This window comes from Coffea eugenioides, chromosome 11 (genome assembly GCF_003713205.1).
Source record: "Coffea eugenioides isolate CCC68of chromosome 11, Ceug_1.0, whole genome shotgun sequence".
Taxonomy (NCBI): Eukaryota; Viridiplantae; Streptophyta; class Magnoliopsida; order Gentianales; family Rubiaceae; genus Coffea; species Coffea eugenioides.
In genome coordinates, this window is record NC_040045.1 from 13,519,942 (window position 1) to 13,532,959 (window position 13,018).

At 35.9% G+C, this 13,018-nt stretch overlaps 1 protein-coding gene across 1 annotated transcript; it reads left to right on the forward strand.

Moving 5' to 3' along the window:
- The first annotated feature begins 9,701 nt into the window (after nt 1–9,701).
- LOC113753399 (glyceraldehyde-3-phosphate dehydrogenase A, chloroplastic) lies at nt 9,702–12,281 on the forward strand. The gene is made up of 5 exons (XM_027297539.1): nt 9,702–9,874; nt 9,991–10,101; nt 10,794–11,092; nt 11,207–11,451; nt 11,567–12,281. Exons 1-5 carry the CDS (start codon nt 9,833–9,835, stop codon nt 12,067–12,069), a joined length of 1,200 nt encoding a protein of 399 aa, XP_027153340.1. The 5' UTR covers nt 9,702–9,832; the 3' UTR covers nt 12,070–12,281.
- Nucleotides 12,282–13,018: the final 737 nt, after the last annotated feature.

A 13,018-nucleotide genomic window follows, 5' to 3' on the forward strand; every position in this document is an offset into this window, starting at 1 on the left:
GTGGTATTAGGAAATACGACAACTGAAACGATACCTGTGACCTGGGAACCATAACCCTATTTATAGGTAACATTCCTGTTACCTTTTGGAGCCCTATTTCAGCCCATCATTGAAATAGAAGCCCATAAGTTTCTACACATTAAAGGGCCCACATCCTATTAGATACATTAAACCCAAACTATATTTGATCACTTTAATTGGGTTTAACCTTAATTGACAGTTTGCAATACATAATTATTCACATATAAGTCCAATGTTGGATTAAGGTTCCAACAATCTCCCACTTGGACTATATGTGTAACCTTATAATTATGTTTTGCAATTAACCGTATGAGCTCAACTTTACTGTCACTATCACAATGTATCTGTAACCAATTCGGTCCATCAATTACACAAATATAGGATCAAAGCGGCCTTTGTTACAATTTCGTAACTCGACCCATCAATGGTCACATATATCAATGCAATTGAATGACATGAATCATGATGTGGATGTGTAGTATGGAAATTTCATGTAATGTGATCAAAACATGCCTATTTCCAACTGGTCCACCTTAAATTTTATGAGATCAAACCATACCAAAGATTAGAGTGCAAATATAATCCAAAATTTTATTTATGCATAAAATATCCTTAAATCCTTAATAACTGAAAAATATCATAAAGAGCATTTAAATAACAAAACAATAAACTCTGCAGCCATAGTGGAAGATGCTATGAGGGACTGTTTAGCACTCTTCCAGGATATGGCACCTCCAGCCAACAAGTAGACATAGCCTGACGTTGACTTCATAGTATCTTTGCATCCAGCATAATCGGAATCAGTATACCCAATGATCTCCAACTCATCTGACTTCCGATACGTGAGCATGTAGTCTTTTGTTTTCTGTAGATACCGTAAGACCCGTTTGGTTGCTTTCCAATGATCTAATCCAGGATTACTCAAATATCTACCCAACATCCCAGTAATGTACGCAATATCCGGACGCGTACATACTTGAGCATACATTAGACTCCCTACTGCTGAGGCATAAGGAATCTTTTGCATCTCTCTTTCCTCAAAAGCATTCTTGGGACACTGCTCAAGACTAAATTTGTCTCCTTTAGCCACTGGAGTGTCACCTGATTTACAATTTTGCATGCTATACCTTTTGAGAACCTTTTCGATATAGCCCTTTTGTGATAGTCCTAAAATACCCCGAGAGCGATCACGGTGTATCTGTATGCCTAACACAAAAGATGCATCACCAAGATCTTTCATCTCAAAATTCTTAGTTAGAAATTTCTTGGTTTCATGCAATAGACCAATATCGTTGCTGGCAAGCAAAATATCATCAACATACAATACCAGAAAAATATATTTGCTCCCACAGAACTTATGGTATATACAATCATCCACTAAATTCATCTCGAAACCAAATGAGATGATCACTTGATGAAATTTGAAATACCATTGTCGAGACGCTTGTTTGAGCCCATAGATGGAATTTTTAAGTTTGCAAACCATATTTTTTGGATCTCCTGATACAAAGTTTTCTGGTTGCACCATATAAATTGTCTCATCAATGTTACCATTGAGAAACGCTGTCTTTACATCCATCTGATGTAACTCAAGATCGAAATGTGCCACTAATGCCATGATAATTCTAAAAGAATCCTTTGAAGAGACTGGAGAGAAGGTTTCTTTATAGTCGATACCTTCTTTTTGTGTAAATCCCTTAGCGACAAGACGAGCTTTGAATCTTTCCACATTGCCTTTCGAATCCCTTTTGATTTTAAATATCCATTTACAACCAATGGGTTTCGCACCTTCTGGCAATGGGACAAGATCCCAAACATCATTGTCCTTCATGGATTTAATCTCCTCATTCATGGCATCGATCCACTTTTGAGAATTTGAACTTTCCATGGCTTGACGGAAGTTGATTGGATCATCTTCCATCAATCCAGAGTCATCCTCATGTTCTTGGAGAAAAACAATGTAATCATCTGGCACTGCACTTCTCCTTTCTCTAGTGGATCTTCTTAATGGCACTGGTTCTTGAAGAGGAAGAGTTTGTTCTTCTATAACAGTTTGCTCTTCGACATTGTCTTGATTTGTTATGCCATGATCAAATTCAGGAATAGGGTCCTGAGCAAGAGCAATGACACCTGTGGGAATATTAATATATTCCTCTTTAAAGACAATGTCTCTTACTGTATTTTCTCCCCCAAACTCGACATCCTCAAAGAACCGAGCATTTCCTGTCTCAAAAATTGATTTGGCTGTGGGATCATAAAACTTGTAACCTCTGGATCTTTCAGAGTATCCAATAAAATAACAACTAATCGTTCTTGAGTCCAGTTTCTTTTCATTAGGCCTGTAAGGCCTTGCCTCAGCTGGACATCCCCAAATGTGTAGATGCTTTAAACTGGGTTTTTTCCCTGTCCAAAGCTCATAAGGGGTTTTGATAGTTGCTTTAGTTGGAACCCTATTAAGGATATATGCTGCAGTCTTAAGTGCTTCACCCCAGAGTGACTCTGGTAAAGTAGAATGACATATCATACTCCTTACCATGTCTTTAAGCGTTCTATTTCGTCTTTCAGCTACACCATTCATAGTGGGTGAACCCGGCATAGTGTACTGTGGGACGATACCGCATTCCTCTAGGTATTTAGCAAATGGTCCTGGACGTTGTTCACCTGAACCGTCATATCTGCCATAGTACTCACCACCACGGTCAGATTTGACGCTTTTAATTCTTTTGTTGAGTTGATTCTCAACTTCGGCCTTAAAATTTTTGAACACGTCTAGTGACTGTGACTTTTCAGAAATGAGATATATGTAGCCATATCTTGAAAAATCGTCTATGAACGTTATAAAATATTGTTGACCATTCCAAGCAGATGTAGGAAATGGTCCACAAATATCTGTATGTATAAGTTCTAAGACGTCTAAGGACCTATTGGCTTCAAATCTCCTTTTATTGGTTTGTTTCCCCTTTATACAGTTAATACAATCATTAAAATCTGTAAAATTCAAGGGGTCGAGAATTTCATTTGACACAAGCCTTTCCATTCTCCGTTTGGAGATATGTCCCAATCTCTTGTGCCATAATGCAGCTGAATTCTCATTGGCTAATTTTCTTTTAACTCCTCTAGTACTCAAATGCAGAGATTCATTAAATGAGGCAATCGTATCAATTAAATATAGATTATCGTAATGCATTAAAGAACCAGAACCAACCAATTTTGAATCATGAAACAATTCAAATTTTCCATTTCCAAATGAACAAAAATAACCAAATTTGTCCAAAACAGAAATAGAAATTAAATTCTGTCTAAAAGACGGTACAACAAATGTCTCATAGAGATCCAAATAAAATCCGGTCTTTAACAATAATCTAAAAACTCCAATTGCCTCAACTTGAACTGTTTTACCATCGCCCACATAGATATATCTTTCATTATCATTAGGCTTTCGGCAATTCAGGCAACCCTGCATAGACACACTGATGTGAGTTGTTGCACCAGAATCTAACCACCATGTGTGTTTAGGTACCGAAGTTAAATTAACCTCAGAACAAACCAAATTAAGAAGCATACCTTTTTTAGCACGCCAAACGTGATAGTTGGTGCAATGCTTCTTTTGATGCCCTTCAACTCCACAGAAGAAACAACTATTCTTTTCCTGATCATTTTATTTCTTTTGTTGTTTCTTTTGTGGCGCTGTACCTGCAGCTCCCTTTTTCCTTCTTTCTTTTAAGTCCCTTACTTTTATTATTAGTGGTTGACACCAGATGGGCACTTTCTGTCTGCTCTTGTTTCAACCTTTCCTCTTCCTCTACACAGTGCGAGATGAGTTCATTTAGAGACCAAGTCTCCTTTTGACAATTGTAACTCACCTTAAACTGGCTAAATTGTGTAGGAAGAGATATTAAAATCAAATGCACTAGTAACTCTTCAGAGAGTTTCAACTTAAGTGCATTTAATTTCGAAGCAAGATGAGACATCTTCATGATATACTCTCTGATGTTGCCTTTACCACTATATTTCATTGAAATTAGGCGTGTCAAGAGCGTACTAACTTCAGTCTTTTCATTCTTGACAAACCTTTTTTCAATGTCCTGAAGGAACTCTTTAGCGGTTACAGTCGTTTCTGACATTGTTCCCCTGAATGCTTCTGGAACGGCCTTTTTAATGATGATCAGACACAAGCGATTTGATCTCTCCCACCTCTCATTATTTCTCTTTCCATCAGAGGTGCTCTGATCTGTAAGCGGTGGGGGAGAATCATCTCTTAACGCAAGGTCGAGATCCATTATTCCAAGTACTATCAAGAGATTTTCTTTCCAGAACTTGAAGTTTGTGCCATTCAGCATAGGAATATAATTGATGTTAGAAGTAATATTTGTAAGATCATTCGCAACTGTACAGAAAACATAATACAATTAAAACTAGTTCACATAAATCAAAATAATAATAAATTTAAATAATGGTAACCCCATCTCAAGATACCGATATTCCATTAATATTTTATCTTTGGACAAAATATTAACTTCTAAGTGATATCTTGGCACAGTAATAAACACTGACAATAATAACATGTCAAAAAATAAATTTTCCTTTGGGCCAATTTATAATTCACATGTAAAAAAAATGAATAAGTATCACATGTTTATTACCACAAGTGCACAAGCAATTTCATCAAATATTGACCTTCCTTTGGACCGATCAATATTCATAAAATTACCAGTACCCAACTAATTATATTTTAAAATAAATTAATTTCCATAATAGAGGTCACTTTTGTGGCATATTATTTCAATTAATTTATTCTAAAATATATATAATCATACCAATATTCAAATTTAAAATTATACAAATTAAACAAAATTTTGATTCTTAAAATCAGGGAAAAGGACGAAAGACCTCCCGAAGCCAGAAGACAAATTAGCTTACATCATCCAAAACATGCGAATCCCATAAATATTATGCTATCCAACGCAGAATTGATTCATGCATTCTTTCTTATCAATTTTGATCCTTAAAAATGGAGAAGTTAAAGGAAACCCCATGTCTGCCATGTGAGAAACCAAAACAGAAGCCAAAACATGAGTACAGAAGTACCATGACCCAAACCGCGGAAGCAAACAAACCATGAATTAAAAAAGTTAACATGAAACAAAATTAACTTGTCTATCATGGTGGGATCCACATATTCATTTATAATGCAAAACCAGTAATTCATGAAATCTGAAGCATCAAACCAAAACATAAAGCCGCACAAATAAACAATCATGACATGAACAAGAATCCAATTAGTGAACAATTGGCCATTACCAAGAATTTTCTTGTTCAGCCGACAACCATATAACCGAAGAGTTTATTCATGAGACATAGAAATTATATATATGTATATATATATATATATACAAATTACTGAATCCGAATTATTTCTCAATAATCAACCATATGGGCTCTGATACCACTTGTTGGGGTGGTTATCTAAATTTAACCACTGGTGAAAATCATCACCTATTGAACCCAAGATCTATATGACGATTATTAAGAAATAAATAAATGATAAAATAGCGGAAGCGTACCTGAATCCATATTGATAAACTTGATACTTGTATCCTTAGAGATTTGGGGTGACCTTTCAGGTCAACAGGTATTTACTGATCCTTTGAGAGAGGCCTTTAGTTTCTCTCTGGTATCTTTCCTGACGATGGGATATCAGGAAAGAGCTATTTTGTGGTATTAGGGAATACGACAACTAAAACGATGCCTGTGACCTGGGGACCATAACCCTATTTATAGGTAACATTCCTGTTACCTTTTGGAGCCCTATTTCAGCCCATCATTGAAATAGGGGCCCATAAGTTTCTACACATTAAAGGGCCCACATCCAATTAAATACATTAAACCCAAACTATATTTGATCACTTTAATTGGGTTAAATCTTAATTGACAGTTTTCAATACATAATTATTCACATATAAGTCCAATGTTGGATTAAGGATCCAACATTGTTTTCATACTTCATGCAAAATCTGTTCTTCTTCTAACTGCCATTTTACCTTTTCAGGCGCAACTTTCTTCTTGCGTTGGCCTATTAATCTTTCCGGTGCTCATCTTTGCTTTGATTCAGTTCCTACTTTACAGCAGGTTGCTATTATTACTGAGAAATCTACTTCAGTCACGTCATTCTTGTGCCGTGCGCAGCGTGGCTTGACAGTTATGCTTCCCTTTTTACTTTCTGTAGTTTGCGTGTGTTGGATCTCTCTCTCTCTCTGTGGTCTGAGTCTCATCTATTTTTTAAACAAGTTGCTGTAGCTCTGAAATATTCGGTGCATCAAAACTTTGCCATGCATAAGTGAAGTTTTTTGTAATTTTGAATGTCATCATGTGCAATTTTTGTTTGTTTGGAAAGTAATCTAAGCTCACTTGGAAGGAAGTATGATTTTGCCTCAAAATCTATAATAAGAATTGCTTTATATCTGACTATTCATGTTGCTACAACTTCTCTGCAGTTTTTCTGTGAAAACAGAGATTTCTGTGAAAACAGAGACTATTTTCTTAAGTGCACAATTATCTTTTTTTTCAGTGCTGGCAAGCTTTTGTGTTTTTGCTCGGAAATGCAGGTAGCTGGTAGTTTTGATGCTTGCGACTTTAAATCCTTGCTCTCTTTTTCGAATTGTCATAGGCTTATTTGGTCTAAGTCGTAAAAAAGTTCGTCTTCTGTTGATCTAGAGCTTTAATGGTGCTCTGAAGGGGAGAGGGGGGGGGGGACACTCTTTCCGTGAAGCATTTTGAATGCCAAACAGTAGTTGTTTATTATTTTATTAAAATTTAAGTGAGGGCAAATGTGCCTCATTTGAACATATATCAGTTGCAGTATTTGTTTTTTGATAATTAACTTCTATGCAAGTTATTATGACTCATACCTATTTATTCTTGTTTCCTGGAACGTCAAGTAAATAAGATTTTGCTTTAGTAACAGACAAGAACACGTAGGCTTGAGTTCTCAAGGGTATGAGTGGGGAGTGTCTTGTGGTGATTCCAGGACTTGTAGGGATTACAAGTCCAGATGCTGTTGATTCCTGGTCTTCTTGTGATTTCTGGTCTTGTGGTGATTCCTGGACTTGTGGGATTACAAGAGATTTGTAGTTAAAGGACCATTTCCGGCAGCTGTTGATTTAGGTATGAAATCAACGTGTGTATTGAAAGAAGAGTATAATGCCACAAATGAATAAACATTGTGCGGGTCTTATTTTCATTTTTGTAAATTTTTTGGGGGCCCGCGGGGGATAGGAAATGGGGGATGGTTGGTGAATGGAGGAGGGGAGAGTGTGTTATTAACATGGTCATGCTTGGGCGACAAAATTGTGCATCTAAGGACCTTGCAAATCAATAATAATTTGCCCGAAGTGTTCAAGATATTGCAATTAGTACAAAATGATACAGTATCATTAAATTGTACCTTTTTTATTTGTTTAATTTTGCTAATATTTTTAGTGATTAGAGCCATACAAATCAAATCAAAGACAATACGTTGAAAATGTTAAAAAGGATCTAAGGAATCATAACTAGAACAAAATGATACATTATCATCAATTTATAATAATGTCATTTATTTGGTTAATTTTTCTAATGTTATCATTGATTAGATTTAAAGGGGATAAATATAAAAGTTTAGAGTATAAAGTGTCCAAAATTGAGAGTTTGGAATGTAAAGCGTTGAAAATTAAAATTTAGGCTGTACAATAAAAAAAAAGATACAAGTTAAGAGGTATAAAGTGAAATTAGTCCTTAATATTATGTTTAACAATTTTCTTACCTGTAGTCCTTTCGAACGACCAAGGTCCAATCAAATTGAAACTTTTGCATATGGACCCTAAAAGAGCACGTAGTCGGAGTTGGACCACCATGTACAACGATGTGGAATGGTTCTAGGATATTGCACAAGGGAAGTGGCAGGAACGGTTGTTTGAAGGTTCATGGCCAAGATTTGGTCAAAGAAAATATAAGGTTCAGGTTCAGATTGTATATTGTATATTATTGTTCGTATCATGTGTGAGATCTACAAAATTTTGTTCTATGATTACACATTATTAAAAGTGAATTACACCGCATACAATAAGAGTTACATCTTGTATATTTTGTACAAAATCGACCGGAACGACTTGCCTGACAACCGTTTGGGCCTGTGTCCTTGCAAAAGAGTTACATGGCCATGATTTTGGCTTCGCACTTGCGTGGTTTATATGCTTCATTTCTTTCTTTGTGTTCGTTGTTTACGTTGACTCTGATTTATTTTAGAGGAGATTTATTATCTGAATGTTCTCAATTGTTCTCAATTACATTTATTTTTCTCATTTCCATATTAATTATCATAATTTTAGACTTTCCACAATTTGAAGTTATTGATCTCCCAAATGTCCATACTCGTTTCAAATCATGCTTTATAACTTTTTTTGAAATGCCAAAAAAGAATTTGATTGTCGTGCTTTGGGGATATAGGACATATTAGATAGTAAAAGAAGCACAATTTTCTTTGGATTAGGGAAAAAAATTAAAAACCTATTGATGGGAAAGGCTAGCATTATTTCAAATAGAGCAAATTATTCGGGTAGCCACTGAATTTTTTTATAGTCAAGATTTGACCATTCAATTATTAGTAGTGTGTTTTTACACACTGAACTATCAAATGTGTAATTTTTGGGTCATTCCGTTTGATTCCATCCTTAATTCTATCAGATCCAAGAATTCGTACAATTTACGAGACATACTATTAATAGTTAGATTTAATAGAATTAATGATGAAATTAGATGGAATGATCTAAAATTTATATTTTTGATAGTTCAGTGGCTAAAAACGTATTATTAAAAGTTGAGTGGCCAAAACTCGACTATTCGAAAAGTTTAGTGGCTACTTAGATAATTTGCTCTTTCAAATACTAGACTGGAATATCCAAAATTATTAAATACTTAAGAAAAATCTATAATCTGCCATCCGTATATTATAACAATCATCTTTCCTTGTTAGATCATTTGCCCATGAGTTTTATTATAATTATGTCTTAGGACCTTTCCCTAGATTTGAAAATTTACAATTTTCATGTCCCATCAAGTTCAACAATGTGAACCCTCTACCGTTTCAAAATTGTTTATGTGATCAACACGTTTGAAGCTACTTAAAGTGAAGAAAAAGGTCTGGATGTTCGAATACCTTTACAAAGATTTCTTAGAAGATAATGTGATTGCAACCAAATGCTGCAATGATAAGGTCAATCCATGAAAAGAAAAGAAAGAAAAAGGTGATTGTCTTAATCCTATTTCTATATATGAAATTAAACGATATGTCCATGTAATCAGAGTAAAATCCAAGGGCGGAGAATTCCATGTTCCCAAATTTTTTTTTCCACACTAGAAGGGTAGGGACAACAGATTTCAAGCATGAGCTATCCTATGAGGAGCCTCCTTGACATGCTGGCAACTCCCCAGGATAGAATTGTTCACAAATGCAAAATTTGTATGCCCAAAAATTTAAAATAACACAAACAAAATGAATAAAATTATGAAACACACAATAGCTACAACATATCAGAAACACCACAGAGCCACAACCACAGCCATACAATGAGTGAGAGGCTATCTATCATCAGTAATCTCATCCACTATCTCTTTTCTTCAACTTCATGGCCCAACTCATCCTTAAACCTTCCATACACATTTCTTCTTTTCTTCTTACTCCTTTATTACTTCCATCTCTCTACTCTTCTACACCTTGTTGGCCGCTTACTGAAAACTGACCTGGTTCATTGAGAGTTCTTCAAGAAATTTAGTCATGGCTTCGGCTGCTCTATCCGTTGCCAATTCATCCCTCCAGGTTATTATTTGATCACAAAAACTCTATATATGTATACATAGCAGAAGTAACTGCATGAGACTTTTTAGAACTTGAAAATGATTAAATTGTTGGTGAAAAAATACGTACTAATGCAGGTCAGTAATAAGGGATTCTCTGAATTCGCGGGGCTTCGCAGTTCCTCACTTCCATTTGCAAGGAAAGCAAATGATGATTTGCTCTCAGTTGTAGCATTCCAAACCTCAGTTGTAAGTGAAGAATCTTAACTTTCCTAACTAAAGATTATCATCTTCAGTAATTATAATTGGTCTTTATTGCATGTACTTCAAACATTTGATCGAGGTGAATCTTAACCAGTTTGGACTTTAGCTTAAACATTGGAAGTTGTTAATTTAGATGGAATATACTTCTTTGAACTTTCTTAGCAAAACGATTTATTATAGGACGATTCTGAATTGTTGAAGTAAATTGATAAAAGATACAAAACTAGATTGTAGAGAATTGTAAGGAAGAAAAGGTATAGATGCAGGAACACTAGTGCCTTTATGCTTTAGTATCGCAAGTATGCCATGCATAGAAAGCGTAACTTGTTCAATCATTTGGGTCAAACACTCCTAGAGACTGAAAACAAAATCAATAAATAAATAACAGAATAAGATGCTTGAACTAAATCCTGAAAATATGATCAAATTTGAGCATTTAAATGTGCATAGTTTTGGTGGTTTGACGATTACCCTGGTGCCGGAGGTTCTTAACTGTCTGCAAGCACTGATTAAAACTAAAATATCCAACCAATCTTGTAAAATTGCTGCCAAAAAAGTTATAAATTGATCTAAATTATTCAAGAAAAAACTGAATTTACAAATGTCATTAAACTAGAAAAAGGTGCTCATCAAGAAGTCTAAGCTGACTATTTCTGTACATCATCTGTGTAATCTAGATAAGTGGAGGCAAGAACAAGAGGGGAGTTGTGGAAGCTAAACTGAAAGTGGCCATCAATGGATTTGGGAGAATTGGAAGGAACTTCTTGAGGTGCTGGCATGGCAGGAAGGACTCTCCTCTTGATGTAGTAGTCATCAACGACACCGGAGGTGTGAAGCAAGCCTCTCACCTTCTCAAGTATGACTCTACTCTTGGAATCTTTGAGGCTGATGTCAAGCCTGCTGATGAAGGCATATCTGTCGATGGGAAGGTCATTAAAGTTGTAACAAACCGCAATCCTGTCAATCTCCCCTGGGGGTAAATCACTACACATGAACTATGGGGAAACTAATTTAGACTCTTTATATCGATGAATCAAATGCGTTAACTGCTGTATAAATTCTTCTTTTGCACATTGATCCAATGATTCAGGGAAATGGGCATTGATCTCGTGATAGAAGGAACTGGAGTGTTTGTTGATAGAGAAGGTGCAGGTAAGCACATTCAGGCTGGAGCTAAAAAGGTGCTGATTACAGCCCCTGGAAAAGGTGACATTCCCACCTATGTGATTGGTGTGAATGCTGAAACTTACAACCCTGATGAGACAATCATCAGCAATGCTTCTTGCACCACCAACTGCCTTGCACCTTTTGTCAAAGTTCTTGATCAAAAATTCGGTAATGTATCTGTTGCACTGATGATTTTTCCCAGGAATATAGTAAAACGAAATTAATTGCTGTATAGGGTTTAAACGAATGCCCTGAAAAGTGTTTCCAAAATTTATGCTGGCAGGCATCATCAAGGGAACTATGACAACAACACACTCCTACACCGGAGACCAAAGACTTCTTGATGCAAGCCATAGGGATCTTAGACGTGCAAGAGCAGCAGCTCTCAACATAGTTCCAACTTCAACTGGTGCAGCAAAAGCAGTGGCACTTGTCCTTCCAAAACTCAAGGGAAAGCTCAATGGCATTGCACTTCGTGTGCCAACTCCAAATGTCTCGGTTGTAGACCTTGTCGTTCAGGTTGAGAAGAAGACATTTGCTGAAGAAGTGAATGCAGCATTCAGGGAGGCTGCTGACAAGGAGCTAAATGGTATTCTATCTGTGTGTGATGAGCCACTTGTCTCAGTGGACTTCAGATGCACTGATGTTTCTTCAACAGTTGATGCTTCATTGACAATGGTCATGGGAGATGACATGGTAAAGGTTATTGCTTGGTATGACAATGAATGGGGTTACTCACAGAGGGTGGTTGATTTGGCTGACATTGTTGCAAACAACTGGAAATGAGAGCTTCAATGGTCTGTCAATGTACAATTTTTTTCCTTTTTGGCCGATGCTTGTAGATTTTTATCTCCATTTTCACATTGTAACCAGAGACTAAACATTTCATTTTGGTATAACATCAGCAAGAAAGTTCTTATGAATCCTTGACGCCTTGGACATTGTTGTAAAGCATTTTGCTGTTACTGTAATTCATAAAATTCTTCTCTTCTGTTGCCTCCAAGTTCAAAATTTTCAGTTAACTGTTTAAGAAATGACTTCTCTCTTCCAAATCGAAGTAATATCTGTCGATTACTTTGCATTTTCATGAAAAGCAATATATACTTCATTCGAGCTTAGCTATTAATTTTCACTGTGTTATCCAGCTCGCTTTGAGTAAATATCTAACCAAATTTAAACTTCAAGCCCCTGTTTCCATGGGCAAATGCATGCCAAACATCATTCATTTCTTCCTGTCTGATTGGACTAAATGACAGGAGGTCTGACCAAAAAAGTCAATGACACTGTCGAAATGATGCGCTAGGGTGACTAAGAGCCAGAAATATGGCTTGGCAACAATTATCACTAAATAACCAATAGTCTTTGAACGGTTGGTCACTACCAAATCCTTAAAGTTTGGTGAGATAAAAGATCAAGAGTTCAAAATTTATTTCTCATTAATTATCATGGTATGTGACTTCTTTAAAAAATCTATATAAATGCATAATGCACCTATCTGATCCGATGATTTTTTAATCCTCGCCAATCCTCCGGAGGCCCAGTTAAACCTCCCCTTTAAATTAGGATAGAGTCAGATAATATAGATAAAGTGACAATGATTAAAAACAAAAAAAAAATACCACTAAATTATTTGTGTCCCCGATCTTGCAACTGTTTACTCTAAATATTAGATAGAAAAAAACTGCGGACCCATAAGATTTCAGCCACAATCATTTGGTGAGACATGGGAGGACCA